Raw genomic sequence first — 16,052 nt, 5'->3', positions numbered from 1 at the left:
CAGGAACATTGAGAGGGAGTTAAAATATGCAGTGTCTCTGTATTCTGGTGCTGCGCTGGCCTGTCCTGGACTCTCCCAAAGATTAACCTCATAATAAAGTTAATGATGCAGATCGTAAAATGCTGTACAGTCACAACAGACAAACCCTAAACATGTGACTGTGCCAAGTTTAACCTTGAAGTGTCTTCGTACACTCCAAATAAACGAGACGATGCGACCTGTGTGAACCTGCTACAAAAGGTGATTAACACCATTTCTATTACCTGTGGCCCTGTGGTGGGTTTTTTCCACCCCTGCTTTATCCATGCATGAAATGTGGTGTCACAAAAGCACAGGGAAAAACAACAACAGTGGAGCTCAGCGTCCAGTAGTATTTGTCATCTATAACTTGGGTCCCCCAAACTCCACAGCAAGTGAATGATTTTAGGTTGCTAATAAACTGAACTGTAAGGTGAAATACAAATATTGAGTGCTTCTCCAAGTTGCAAAAAGTTGTGTCATTGCTAACGACTGGAAGATGAAAGTTCCAGCCACTTTCTGCTAATGCTGATTGGACCCAAGCCGATAAAAACTCTCGCTCCACTTGACTCAGTAGTGAAGTTCGATTAAACACATTACCACTGGTCATATACCGCTTCAAACCCAGGATTAAGCAGGTTTTTTTTTTTTGGTACCAGTGGGAGTGGGGTATAGCATAGATAGTTGTACTATCTCTTGTTTCTATTGTATTCTTGTACAGTAAGATGAAACAGTCACTCAGCTGGCCAGAATACAGGTGTCCGGCTTCTTGATGGTCTGACGATTCCTTCAGCCAGTTAGCCAAACACCTAGTCAAATAGCTTGCTCACCAGTCAATCATTCTTCTAACTAGACAATCAGCCATTTAGTCAGGCAGCTGACCTAACCAACTGGCCATGCTCTTACAACCCTTCAACCCAGCAAGCAAGCTGGGAGGAAAGAGCCAGAGGGAATATTGAGTGTAGAGAGGGGGGAAGGAAAGAGGATAAAATCTTTATGCTTAAACTGAATGGTCTAGTGCTGGTCTTTTAACATCTCTAGACTCGCTGTAGATGTATTTATTAGCAGACATCCCCAAGTCCCTCATATGTAAATATATACTTATATTCTATATAATTAGATTTGTCTTTTACGCAGGCTTGTTCACAGTTCAGTCCAATTCCTGCCAGGTTTCCCACCGGCTCTGACAAACCAAGACACACCGCCTACCCCCAACTTTGGTTCCCAGCATTTCTCCACAGTCACCACTGATATTGACAATTTTGCATCAATTTCAAGGGGCCTCTTATCGTGACTGACACACAACCTTTCTACACTGTCAGATCAGAGTAATATTTCGGCCTTTTATGTGGATCGATTGGCCAGTTTGGGGGCACAGAGGGGAGGAGCGGCTGAGCACACAAAAGGTCAACTGTAGCGCTAAATCATTTGAAGATTCTTAATGAAGGGAGAGTGGCAGACACACCTGCTGGTTTCAATATTGGGCTGCAGTAAAGAGGTAATAGTGTTGATAAAGGGATTGCCACAGATTGAAGAAGAGGGAGGCTGAATCTGAAGATGGACAAAATGGGGAAAATTGTCCCTCCCAAAAAACTAGCAACATTTTCTTTAAAAGCCATTCTTACTCAGGGTCAGTGGCAACCACAGACACTCATAGCTCTTATCTCAAATCACTGGACATTGCACATCATTTAACCCAAACTGTAGGAGGACATCACCAAGGTTACATATTTGTTCTGTTGTGAAAGGCGGAAACCTGGACAGGGGAGTTTAAAGTATTTAAGTCAAGCACAGCAAAGATGCTTTGCCCCAAGAGACTTTATATTACACTGATGAGAGAATGACCCATGAAGCTGTTACCAACAAGTAGAAATTCCCGCTGGCCATTTGCTGGATAATAAAGGAGGCATTTCCTCTTCAACACCTTTTGTGAGTGATTCCAATATGTTTTGAGTAATGTGGACTGTTCATTAACTGTTAGTGTTAAAGGTGCTTTCAGTAGAGCAGGGGGAACTTTCCGTGCTGTCTTTCCTCTGATTTTCCATTCTCTCTACTCCCTCAGGGCGCTTCCTCCAGCTTGGTGGTCAAGTTTGCCGACACAGACAAGGAGCGCACCATCAGACGTATGCAGCAAATGGTCGGGCAGTTTGGCATCTTCAACCCAGCTATCGCCCTTCCTTTCAGCACCTACAGCTCTTACGCACATGCGGTGAGTTGGAAAAGGCTTTATGTAGCTCAAACAGCAGAATGATCATAGTCAATTGGATACATATTTAATAATATAATAATAATAATTGATCAGATACACTATGCATGTGACATATACAAATTCAATGATTATTGGTGTAAGACGCTGATTAGCGTAATGCTGATTATTTGCTATCCAAGCTGCTCTCATCATTTATATAACAGTCACCATTAAACTTAATGGCATTTTTTTCATCTATAGTGCCAGATATGTATCACAGTTGGAATCAAACCACAGTGGATATTGACTTTAATTAATCAATATTTAGAAACACATTCAAAAGAGCGCTGATATTGCTCGATCTCTGCTAGACACACAGCTTTTTCTTTTTGTATTTTGTATAACCGTACAATCTTAAAAGTTGATATTTGCTTCATTTTGACGCTTAATGAACTGATCACTGATCACTGATCAGTGTTGGACCAACAGGATTCACACACGGGTCATTTGCCCTGTTTGGATCAAATGATCATCACATAGTGTAGTGCAGGGTGCCTGCTTCTGAAATCTGTAGTTCGTAACCCTCCCAGCAATTCCGGAGTTTGTTTTTCCGTGTGCTGTGACCTCTGATTGGTACATATTGTCATAAGTTAAACTTAGTTTGGTAAACTGTCATCACAGCCATCACAGCCACTCTATATTCCTGTCCTGTAAAGCAGTGCTGCAACACCATTATATTTCCTCCACACGTAGGCACATGTCTTTACAGTAGTTAGCTAGTACCCTCCAACCCCTTCATCAGCTTTCCTTTGCCCTCCAACCCCCGCCTACTATACCCCCTCCCCCTCAGGGCATGGCACTATGCACACAGCAGACCCCCGGCTCTTTGATGAGTTCAGACAGCCTATGCGCCCCCTCTTCCCTATGTCGCACTGATTCTGTAGCCTCCTGCTATCCCCCCTCCTCCTCCGCCTGTCCCTCCCTCTGGGCCAAAGTTCCACAGTTGACTCAGATTATTCCATGGGCAACTTATGTGCTCAGAAACTCTCTTCTTCACTGCTGAGGCAGAACACACATATGCACAGTCCACTAGCACTGAGATAAAAATCTTGGCCTCTGTTGCAACAAACTGCATAAATACACGTATGCAGTATTTATAGCGTTTATTTACAGAGATAGAGAAACACAATTTCCCCCCCCCGTACTTATTTGGATGTAAAAGTTATATTTTTCAGAGCTTCTAAATGCCAGGATTAATTGTTGATGTTCGCGAGGTCTTTGGGGCTTATCCATTTCCCTCATTTTCATATCACAGCAATGGTACCCAGTGTGCAATGTGCAAATTGACCATCCCTGAGTAATTGTGAGGCCATCTCTAATGCTCTCTCTCTCTCTAGTAAAACTCCCACCTTCATTATCATTCATGAAATGCAGCCCTTTCCCAGGAAACGTGGAGAAATGTAAATGTTTAAGGGGTGTTGGAGGCAGTGATGGTCTGCGGAAAGACCATTGTACCATGCTCAGGTTGGCCATGACTCATATTTACTGTGGCAGAGACCCGTGTCCACTCATACGGAGGCACACAAGCGTGCTCACACACATCATGAACTCTACTGTTTTTTCTATCACTTTTTGCCGTCCTGTCTCTCTTATGTACTATATGACAAAGAGCAGGAGGATGACATCGGAAATTGAGTTTCGAGTGAAAGTAACAAGGATAAGGGGGATACTTCAGTATTACAAGCAATCAATTACCATTTAATCCAGAGGAGAAATTGCACTTGTGTCGTTTCTTCACAATTAGCTTATACAGCAGGTCAAATTCTTCTAGAATTAGCAATATGAGTCACACACTACGGATGCCATGTACCGGCATTCAATGAATTCAGCAAAATAAAGCAACTCAGAGGAAAGGCAACCTTGGATATCAACTCAATAAAGTAATGAGCTAAGTTCACAAGAGCCAACAATGAATTATCAGCAAGGGTTGTTTTCATATCTAGCAAAATACTTATTTAATTCATCTAAATACTGGTTCGGACTACTAGCTACGTTATAATATGGAATAAATTGAATAATTAGTTATCTTTAATCTGGGTGTCCAGCTTGTGCAGTGGATATGATTACATTACAGTCATTGGCACTGGCTACATGAACATGATGTGCTGTGTTGGTTTCCTTGTAGCCACCAGGAATATGCTGAAGTGATACAATGAATGTTTCTGTATGGCAAGATAAACTACACATATTCCCTCAAGACGAAAAACCTGCAGTGACAGAAAAAGGACTTTATCTCCAAAGACACACTACATGTTCGCCTACTCTTCATATACACGAGCCAAGAGAAGAGGAGGTGGCATAGTATAGAATACAGACTTGGGGAGAGGTGGTATATATAGCTATAACCAGAGCATACAGTAAATGGTAAATTCAAAGAGCTACTTCTCCACTACAGCAGCCGATAGGATTATAGAGTTGAGCTGACAGCCAGTAAATTGGATTTTAGGAGAAGGAGGGGGCTATGAACACAAATTGGAGGGGTACAACACTGACAACATATGCCAAAAATGAGAAATGTGCCATTTTCACGACAGACACAGACACTGGTGTGCTCTGACAGCGTACATCCTATTTGCAAAAAGGTGATTTCATAAAACACGAGCCACAGAAGAAAGACACGGAGAGAGAGAGTGATAGAGAGAGATCCATGTTTCATCCCAGTGTTTGTGGTGAGTGATAATACTGTAGTTCCCCCATTAATCACTGAATGCAAGTAATAAAATCAGATTTATTACTTCCCTTTAAGACATAAACACTGGGTTTGTACATTTGAAGTCACTTCTCTCACTTCTCTCTCATCTCCTTGTAACAGACAGCCATTTTAGCTTCACTTGGTCTCCTCAGGTGGAAAACCAACACGTTGTGTCAGAGGACAGCAGAGGTAAAACTGTTCCAGCTCCTTGGCCCTTCTTGCCTCTCTAAAAGATGCTGTTGGCTTCATGTGAGACAGATAAATGAGAGGAGAGAAAATGGTTTAACTTGGTGCTAATAGTGACAGTGTGTGGGTGGATGAGAGGGAAGATGATGTCTGTAAACTCACATTAGGAAACATCTCCCCCTGTTGGAGGGACTTGCATTCAAACCGTTTGCACAGCCCTTGCGAGAAATGATGGGAACAGATTACTGCATCATTTGGCTGCACAACAAACTGCTCACAATCATACAATGTGATGTGTGTGACCTGGTTTCGCTGTCTTATACTTGTGAGGATTAGCTCCTGACTGCTCCTGCGTGTGCCTACACACACATGCACATGCAGAACAAAGTGCACCAGAGATGAAAAATATAGCCTGTTTGCATTAGGGGTTACAAATGAGCCCCTTGAGCTTCTGTCTTCAGTCTTTTAGTTCACCACAGTGACCCACTCTCTCTTTCTCTCGCTGTCATTTTTCCATCCCTTTGCTCTCTCTCGCTCTCTCTCTCTCCCTCTTTACCTACATTGCTGGCTGATTGGTCTATAAGGGGTCACATGTGACAGTTCTGAGAGTCAGCGAGTCACAGAGCAGCGCTACGGAGATAATTGCCATGTGATAAAGAGGTGATTGCCTGCTGGCACCATGGGAGAGTAATGCCATCAGGTTGCAATAAAAAAGCAGATGTCTGACACTAAATGAATGCCACTGAAGCCTGGGCAACTTTCTTTGCTCCCTTTCATCTCTTTTGTCCCCCTTGTTTTTGACAGCTTTTTCTTCCCCCGTTTCTCTCTATTCACGAGGAAGCAGAAAAGGTTGTGTCTGTCTGTGATGATGAAGACTCATTTGTGCTCATTCTCCTCAAGAGACGTTTGCTATGTAGCGCAGAAATAAAGAGAGAAAGGCTTTGAAATAGAAGAAAAAGAAAAAAAAGCATATGAAATATGAAAATAAATATCTGTCAATATTTGAATATTTTTATTAGAGCCTGTTTGCATTTGAATGTAATTACATGCTTGAGTTTCCAATTTGCTGCAATTTAATTTGGATTGAAGCATCAATGAATGCCAGCGTTGTTATCCTTGAGAATCAGAAGGGTTATCTAGGACATGCAATGGTAGAGAGGCTAGTATTCTAAAGTCACTGGGTTACACTTCCACTTTATTATTACTCCATTCAGGCCTCTTGCTTGTGTGAGGCCACTGGGTCCAAATGAATAGACCACAGTCTTATTAGACTCAAGTCCCCTGTGCTCATTGAAAGATGTGAGCAAAGCCTTTGAAAGGACAGAAAAAACAATGAGTCGTGTGACAGTGTATTTATTCTCTAACACCAGCCCAGTTCAGCCCTTCATCCTGATGTCCAGCCCTATTCACATCCTAATAAGAGGGCAGTCACCGCATTGACAAAGCAAGGGAGCCCCACGTCCTTTAGACCTCTTTGTTTGTTTTTGTTTTTTTCTTATTCCCTTGCTGTCTCCTGCATCCATGCCCTCTGAAAGGCTCAATTCATCTTATGTGGAAAGGAATGGATGGTCCTCATTTGTCACGTTAATAAAATTATGCAAATGAAAAAAAAGGTGTTAATAGATAGCAGTGGTGAGGCATGTGGTTAATGGATGAGATGCCAGCATTGGGCACTCTGCAGCGGGACAGTTGCTTTTAGGTTACCTGACAGGGGCACTGAGGGAAAATAATTGGCTTTTTCATTGCAGGGTCACCATGTAAATGGGAGAGTGGCATTCTATACTTCCACTGTCTCGCAATATCGTCATTAGCATTAGTGCCAGTGGCAGGAGAGTTTGATTTCTGCTTATAGGAGTCAGTCCCAGGCCACGGCCATCAGCAGCTCTTCTGACACTGAGCAGCTATGCAGGTCTACATGCCTGATGGGCAGCTACACAGCCAGAGAAAGATTATTGATTCCCCAAATAAACCCATTGGTTCCTAGGCTGCAAAAGCCATTGTACAATAATGGATTTTCTTCTGAATTAGGCATTCAGCATGTGGTTTGCTCAGGGAGAATTTAAGCTGAGTGCGGAAACTCAAATAGTCTCTCTATGCTTGTTGTGCGTATGTGTGTGAGCACAGTGCAGGGCAGTGGTGCGTGTTGGCATGTCCTATGCATTTGAATAAACACGCTGTGGGCTGCATTTGATGGAAAATAGTTTCATTTCTCGCTTTTCACTTCATACCCGAGAATAAATGCAGAGTGAATGAAAGCCTATTTATTTTATCTCTTTGTGGGACAGTCCAAGGGGTGAAAATCAACTGCCATTGAAATTCCTCTGAGTGGTTATAGACTGTATTATTCACATTTTATTTTGTAGCCATGTTGTACCGTTAAAAAAATGCAATTTTAATGACTGATAATCCTGGAGTCACTGATATGTTTAAAGCACTTAACAAAGATCACAATTGACTAAAACTGGACTTTCAAAACACATGTAAAATGTTACCTCAACTGCAATTGTATAAAATCATATTTCTCAAACTCACACTAACACACCTAGATAATGTGAGTGGGGGTCAAATTTCTACTGCATGTATACTGTACCTGTAGTTCAAGCTGGCCTGGGCATTCTGCTCATGCTCCGTAGCCACCCGGGTTTGATATTATAATAATAATAATAATAATAATAATAATAATAATAATACCAAATAATAGAAAACCCCATTCCAAAGAAGAAAACACAACGGCATGAAAAATGTGGTGAAATCTAGGCATTTTGGATAAGGAGACTGAGTTTGTGCTCTGTAAGTTCAAATAATTTAATATTTCAAAGTTCATGGATTGTAGGATTTGCGCTCAAACTACTAACAACTAGCTGCCAGCTAAATCGAAAACTGCCGAATGCTAACAAGCTGAACGGGATATTGACACTACACTGCGCATGAAAACATACTGATTGTTGTTTCTAAATCAGCTTTACAGATAACACTAAGACTGTGGTTATGCAATGATTTTCCAACCTCAAATGTGTTCATTTTGAAAAATGCCTTCTATTTTGTCAAAAAAGTAATCCAGAGACAGGCCTGGTGGTATTCTGACTGAATTATAAAACAAAGCTAATCCAAACCCCAAATACATGTTGGGCTACAAGTGGCAATCATTACAAAGACATCAGAAAAATTAAAGATGAGTCCAGGGAAAAACAGCAGAGACTGGGAGATGCCTGTGGCATTTCTATACAGCCAAACAGAATATTGTGAAGTTTTAATAACTGTAAAGAAAAAGCATTTCAGCTCTTCTGAAAAGTTTGCCAGTTCCCTATGCACAGAGATAATGTGAACATGTCAGTTTCTTGATTTGTATGAGCCCAAGAGACAGCTATTAAATTGTTTCTGTAGCTGGTGACAGGCTTCCAGCTGTGGGGATAGACAGTTTCACTAAACATAGGTTGACAGGCTTCTTTTTTCTTCCCTTTCTTTTATTCTGCTCTACTTTCCATGTACTTCCCATGCACTATCCATCCATCAACCTCAACATACATCCCTCCCTCTGCTCGCTATGTTTCTCTCTTTACTCCTGCTTCTCCTCTCCCGTCTTTGTCTGACTCCCTCTCAACTTATAATATTGTTATTACCATCTGTCCTCCCCTCACATCTGCTGCACCCTGTTCTCCCTCCTGCTCTCCTTCACATCCCATGCAACCCTCCTTCCCTCCACACATCTCTCCGTGTCCCTCTTCTTTAGCTCATGCAGCAGCAGGCAGCCATCATGGCAGCAAGTCACGGAGGTTACCTCACACCGAGCGTGGCGTTCCCTGCCACGCAGATCCACCAGATGGGGGCGCTCAACATCAACAGCCTCCCACCCACTCCCATGACCCCGGTGTCGGGTGAGTTTCATCATACCCTTGGTGAGCACTCAGTTTCCTTTCTTTAGCTCATCTAAGTGTGTGTTTGTGCCTTTGTTTGTCAAGTAGGTGAGATTAGGAATGCGAGGACCAAGGTCTCTTGTAAACTCGTATTTAGGTCTTACTGTCAGTGTGTGTTTGTACGTGCAGGTGCTTTTGCTGTGGGGTATTTTTGATAATGCCTGTATGAGTATCTGTGTGTGTGTGTGTGTGTGTGTGTGTGTGTGATCGCAGCATGAGAATAAAAAAGAGTAGAGCTACAGTGAGGCCAAAAGAAAGAGTGCCTGTTTCCTGGTAATCCAAAATTATTCCACTGGAGAAAAAGATAGACTGAGATGAAAAAATACATTCAGTGGGATTTGCATGTTGATGTTGTTTGTGCACGCCGAAAATATTTGTGGATAGAGCAGAGTCGAATAAGGAATATCAATAAGTGAGTTTACAGATAAGGCACTAATTTCCCCGTAGTATTTTGACCTTGTGCTTTGAAGCACTTGCACATGATCTGCATGCAGTTGGTTTTGTTTTCCATAACAAACACCTCCCATGCAGATACATTACAGAGGAAAAAGAAAGACTTTGAAATACCTACCCACTGCATAACATTTGCTTACTCAGCAGTGCTTCATTTTCCTTGAGACAGAGGAAACTTCAAGATTCTCAACTCAACAAAAGCACAAGCTGAAATAAATAATAGAGTATCCAAGTCTTTGTTGTGCTCTGCTCACCTACTTTGTCTACACTGCAGTATTGAGTTTTTAAGGTGATGACTTTGGTAACTTTAGACCAATCAGTGAGAGAGAGAGAGAGAGAGTGAGGGGGGGGGGGGGGCATCATCAGTGTAACAATGCCTATTTAAGTTGTTCTGCTACAAATTAGCTGCTCCGTTTGTAAGAAAGAAAGAAATACAGAAAGAAAGAAAGAAAGAAAGAAAGAAAGAAAGAAAGAAAGAAAGAAAGAAAGAAAGAAAGAGAGAAAGAAAGAAAGAAAGAGAGAAAGAAAGAAAGGTCATATTACTGTAAATTTTATTCTGATTTTCCTCAGCTTGAGATGAACATAAAATGTTGGAAATACAGACTGTGTAGAGACGTTTGAAAAAGTACCTTCAATATTGATCAATGCTTGTTAGCAATTGAAGCAAAAACCAACTGTATAACTTTTTAAATCAAACATGTATCCATCTAAATCCATATTTATATAGTATAGTTTATCATTTTCAACATCAAGCTGCATATCTGGAGAAGAGTAGCATTTCTTACATATTCACCCTGAAGTTTTCAGCACAAAGAGTGCATTTCTGGGTGTGTATGACCAATCAGACAGTGATTAAAAGTGCAGCTTGGTCTTTGCTGAGAAGCTCTTATTTTGATGGGTAAAGCACTGATGGCAAGGTAATTCAAATCTTTGTGTTCAGCATGCATACCTGTATTTTGCTGCACAATAGTGCTGATGAAAGATAGTGCAACTGTATTGCAAGGAGCTCAGTCTGTGTTTTTGTGTGTGTGTGTGTGTGTGTGTGTGTGTGTGTGTGTATTACCTCTTTGGGATATTTTCTGACATAAACGCTGACCAGGACCAGTAGTCCTCATGGAGACGAAAACCTGGTTTTAATGAGGCATTTCTAAAGAACTGGTTAAGTTTAAGGTTAAGATTTGTTGGGTTATAGAGGTTAAGGTTAGGGTAAGGAATTAAGTTGATATGATTAAGGTTAGGGATAATTCAGTGTCTTAAGAAGAATGGCTGTGCAAAGCTAAAATTAGTCAAAAAAATTATTTCTCTTAGCTATTGTTAACATCTGAACAAATAGTTTAGACGTCTATAAATATTTTAAGTCATTTCATATCAGTTGGCAAGAGACTGAAATATGTTTATGCTTGCCATTCAGAGACAGAGGGGAAAAGTAATAAGTGTCTGAATCTGTGTGTGAAATTGTGCCATTTATCTGCGTTCGGACACAATTACCTTTTATTATTGAATGTAATATAATTTATTATTCATCCTTGAGAACAAGCATGGCTTTTGTAAAATTTCAAGGACTGCCATAAATATGAAATGTTTTACTTCCAATTTCTTCATTCATTAATTTGACTGTTGCTGCCAGCAGCGGCAGGATTGGTAGTCTGGCTTGATGATTTGGTGTACACATTTATCTCCCCTTCACACTTGTGGGTATGACTTATTTAGAGTCTGTTCAAGGAATATATAACATTACTGGCCAAACTGTCTCTATAAGTAGACCCTGACACTACTGAGAGACTGTAGAATGTCTAATGAGTCAGTGGAATAATTAATTGCAATATCAGAGTCTGTTTTTTGAGTGCTTTTCTGCTGCTGTGACCGACAGAGGTTTGAGTCATGCATTAAGTAATCTCATCAAACAAATTAGAGCTCAAAACAACTCTACAAATTCATACATTTGGTAGCTGTATCAAAAAAGACCGTTAAGGATAAAAAGGTCAGTGTCTCCTTTAGCAAAGCGATAGCTACACTGCTGCTTTGCTAAATAACACATTATGCTCAGTATGTAGGTAAGCCTCTAATGACAGGTTAATGATGAAGATGACATTAATCTTTTATTTAAATGATCAGTATAACCTCTACAACATTAAGTCCTCTTGTTTGTGACAGCAGGCCGTGGTGCAGAGGCTCAGAGGTTAAGGGTGTTACTCTGAAAACAATGAGACATCCATTTGATCAACAGATGCAAAGCATTTAAGCTTGATGGTGCATAAGCCGTTTGCCAGATGGCTCAGCTGATTAGAGCATGTTTCCTTACAATGATGCATGATGATGCTTTTTGAAAATAATGTTCACCAGGTGCTGCTCCCTGAGCGCTGCAGAAGAAATAAAAAGTTTAACAAAATAAGGGTTTAGGAAAAGAGAGAGAGAGAGAAGCGGAAAGAGACCTGCCGTGAATGTGTGGAGTGCTCTATCTAACACCCGGAGCAAAACCCCCCACGCCCACGCTGTGCAGGTAGCAACCGCACTTGGTGGTCAGGTGCATATTTAGCACAGTACTCTCTGCAGCTGAAAGCCACAGCGCCATTGACCAACAAAAACCTGGTCTGAAATCAGTGGATGGAGATGCGCTTCAGTGCCTTCTCCTACTCTTCTTCCTCATCAGTTACTTCCTCCTTGAGTTGATCAAACCCTTTCTCTTAATCCTGGTCCTGGCAACCCACTGTCCTGCATATTTCCCTGCTGTGAAACACCTGATTCAAGTGGTCAGCTCATCATCAAGCTCTGCAAAAACCTGATAATTGATTTGAATCAGATGTGTTGGAGTATAGGGAAATATCTCAAACATGCAGGGCCGAGGGTTTAGGATTACGAAACACTTCTCGAACCCCGTCCCTTCTCCCACATGTACCTGTGTGTCTGTGCATACACTGAAGCATGTGTTTACTATTGTCTGATCAACTCTTATTCTGACTTTGGGCCATTCCTTTTAAGTTCATTAAGCTTTTCTTGCTGCTTTCTTAGTGCTTTATCAGCTGTTAGTCTCCCTTGCTTTACCCACATCGCTCGCTGCCCAAACAGAACTGACCCACTGGGAAGTGCTCGTGCGTGAGGTTGCACAAGCAGATCAGTCTGCTTCAGACAATCGTTTACTTCTCCAGTTTCCTGCACTCACCACTTAAATAGCAATGCACCAGGCACAGGTGGCTTTTAAAGGGAATGAAAAGTGAAACTCTGATTGGCTTTATTGATGTTATGCCCAAAACACACCTAGGAATATTTTGGACACTGAATAGAACCCCCCTTGCAGCCTTGCAGCTCAGTCTGCGGCAAGATGATGCACCATGTAATTAGCATAAATTAAGTTGGACACACCCAAATACACTTGAACCACATACTTTACAGATCGTTTAAACAGGGCCCTGAGTGTCAGACGCTTTGTTTGGACGAGATGTCTGTGGCTATGCCTGCGGTTGCATTGTAACGATATGCAAAAGCCCATGTTACACAGAATATACTGCACATGCTTCACATCCAGAGACTCGCAGACAGATTGCGGTGTGTGTGTGTTTTTTCCTCCATCCTTGCTGGAGGCGTGCATGATTGCAACATTGACGTGCAACACTTCCATTGTGACAATCACCATGAAACTAATGAGCTGTTGGACATAGTAATCTTTCTCAGTATGTGCACCTGTCGTCCATGACGCATCCAACATGTCATAGAGACACATTATATTTAATGTCCAATTCTGCACCAAACAAATGCTGGAGGCAGATTTCCAGCAGTGTCACATCCAAACTATTTGAAATGAAAATGTAGTGCTATACTGTGTCGAGAGCCACATGAACACCTGTGTGTCTTAATTGATGGTGTGACCTCCAGCTTATAGTCCTTCTCAAATCATAGATGCTGTCTGCGAGGGTTTTTTTCTTCCCTTCCCCAAGAGTTTTATCTCCAAGGGTAAATATATCAACTATGAAACATGTCCAGTCGCACAAAGGGTCATTTTTCCTCAGTTATGCCTGCTTTCACTTTAAATGAGGCCCATTGCATCAGAATCACAACAAATCCCAGGAGTGGAATAGAGCTGGTCTGTGAAGGCTTTTCTGCCCCTGGTGTGTGTAAGTGCAGCTACAGCAATCGCTTGGATCAAATCTGGTCAGTGTGAGCAAAAACAGCTCTGCACGAGCAGCAGAGCTTCAGAGTCCATCTGCTCTGTCCAGGGGTCTGAAAGTCAGACACACTGGTTTGGTCGTTGTATGTACACTGGCCTCAGGTGTGAAGCAGACAGTATTCGTTTTAGAGACAGTCATGTGGAAAGTTGCTGTAATTTGTACTAATGATTAATGGTTAAAGTTTCACTTTTGGTTTCACATTTGTGTCCGTATAAAAATATCAAAAAAAAATGTTTCACATTCTCTAAACATTTCTTTTAAGGATAATTGACTGTTTCATTTGAGTCATCTTTTAATTACATCATCCACTTTACCTGTCTTTACCTGTCAAATCTCCTACGAAACATCACAGTGAGGGAGGAAATATTCTACTACCACTTTTTTGTAATGAATTTAATACATTTATATTTAAATGTCAGTAAAACTGTGTTAAAAGGAAACTTGTGTCCAAGGATATCTGGTGAGATTGGAAGGAGACAAATAATCCAGTGTCTGGTTTATGGTGGAGGTAAAATGACTTGGAGATTCACTGTTGGCTTTGCGACCGTGACTGCAGGGAAAACAAACATTGTCCTTGTTATTTGCGCTTTCCTTTTAGGTACTTTCAAAAAGACTAAGGTGAAATCTTCATAAGTGCACGATGTTCAATCAGAGATACTGCTTTCATGTGTGTTATAGATTATAGCTCACGTCAGTTGAGTTGCGGCTTTTGTTCAAGCTCAAAGCTGAGGGCCTTGACAGCTTGCTGATTACTGTTCACGGTTCTTAGTGGATGTGATGACTGAAGTGCAGATTCTAAAGAGCATCATTGACTTCGGATAGTGATTTAAATATATATGTATTAGTTTTCCTCACTGGCTATGAAATGCCTGGGTAAATGTATTCATTTATTAAGTCACACTTCAGCCACAGATGATATAAAGCAAAGCCAAATAGAGTTGCCTCGTCAACATACAACTGCATCTCACAAACGTGAACAAGGGCATCAATGAAGCCAATGAATGTATTTTAAATCTAATAGATGAATTCAGACACTGATGTGATTTCATCTCTGCAAAACAATGTTTCATATTGCAGTAAATGTGTTAGTTTGACATCAAAACAACAGCCCTCAGAGTAGGACGCAAATTAAGAAAACAGACTTTCAAGGCTTCTAAGTGGAAGCACCTTATAGACCCTACAAGTGGTTGTGTGTGACATTATTGGTAAGAAAGAGTCTGTGTCTAACACAGAATGCAATTTGCATTCATTTGCATTTTGATGAGCGTTTAAATGTTTAGTAGATAAAAAATGTGAGTGTCACAAAGTAGGGGCACATTATTTCACAAACACATTCATTTTATGTCACATTTTATTTGCTCAAATGTTCAAGTATTTATCAGTAACCTAAGGGACGGTATTCAAAGTGATGTTGAATACCGTGAGTTTTTATTTTGGCACATAGAGTGCCTTTGAAAAAGCTTCACTTCCCATACTCAGATTTATTATTCACCATTTCAGAATCAGACAGACATTTTTATCTGAGTCTTAATGCATGACATTTTAAATCAGTTAGATGAAAGCATCTGTTTTGACTGCTTATTACTTGCCCCAGCGAAAGGCGGTCCTTGTGCTGATAATGACTGCACTCACCAGTATGGGTATAGCATTTCTTGTATATTTGAATGCATAATTAGCATAATAAATATGTGAAGACTCCTCTCTGGAGGCAATCGTGGCACATAGCAAATCAACAGTTCTCCCACCTCACAGGAGCAGCCTGCAAGAATATCAGTGTAATTCACCTTGCATAACATCAATATATGTGACATACACATAGACATATTATTTAGTATTGCTACTTTTTTCTTTCACTAATAAGAGAGCAGAGGTGATGGTTAAGTGCTTGCTGCATAGAATATGTAATCTGTTGTCCTATAGCTTCCCATTCAGCCTCAGAGTGAGGAACAACATGTCATTATTACAGACCAATTCACACTCAGCGCACCCCGACATGTATATCTGCACTTGTGTGTGTGTGTGTGTGTGTGCATTGTAAACAGGCTATGAATACAATTTTCCACAATGCAATGCCAGAACTACATGTCCACTGAAGTATAAAATGAAAATGTCTTGTTATTTTCTAGTTCAGGATAGTAGGAAATACTTACCCATTACTACTGAGGAGAGCATTTCCAGGATCTGCTCCACTTGGATGTTCGGCCATTGTGACAGTGAGGATACATACATTTCTCCCTCATGTAATCATTGTTTTATTGGGCATGGTGTTGCTTATTGTCTTTCCCTCCCCCCTGTATCGTGACCTCACCACGTTTCTGTCATATTTTTCAGCATTCACTTTAGCATGAATGCTGTTTTATCACATGTATGACTTGTGT

The 16,052-nt window shown here is 41.0% G+C and overlaps 1 protein-coding gene across 8 annotated transcripts in view; it reads left to right on the top strand.

Annotated features, from left to right (window-relative positions):
- celf5a (cugbp, Elav-like family member 5a) overlaps positions 1 to 16,052 on the top strand; it is a 179,306-nt gene that overhangs the window by 150,879 nt on the left and 12,375 nt on the right. For 4 of the 8 annotated variants that reach the window (XM_058638531.1, XM_058638529.1, XM_058638530.1 and 1 more), the window contains exons 6-7: positions 2,081 to 2,227; positions 8,875 to 9,019. In XM_058638531.1, the coding sequence (XP_058494514.1) occupies positions 2,081 to 2,227; positions 8,875 to 9,019 (292 nt within the window). Of the gene's footprint in view, positions 1 to 2,080; positions 2,228 to 8,874; positions 9,041 to 16,052 lie in introns of all 8 variants that reach the window. The other 4 variants (XM_058638525.1, XM_058638526.1, XM_058638524.1 and 1 more) reach the window with 2 other exon arrangements.

This window comes from Solea solea, chromosome 9 (assembly GCF_958295425.1).
Source record: "Solea solea chromosome 9, fSolSol10.1, whole genome shotgun sequence".
NCBI classification, from domain to species: domain Eukaryota; kingdom Metazoa; phylum Chordata; class Actinopteri; order Pleuronectiformes; family Soleidae; genus Solea; species Solea solea.
Note: the sequence above shows the minus strand (reverse complement) of the source record. Positions and strands in the feature narration are given on the sequence as shown.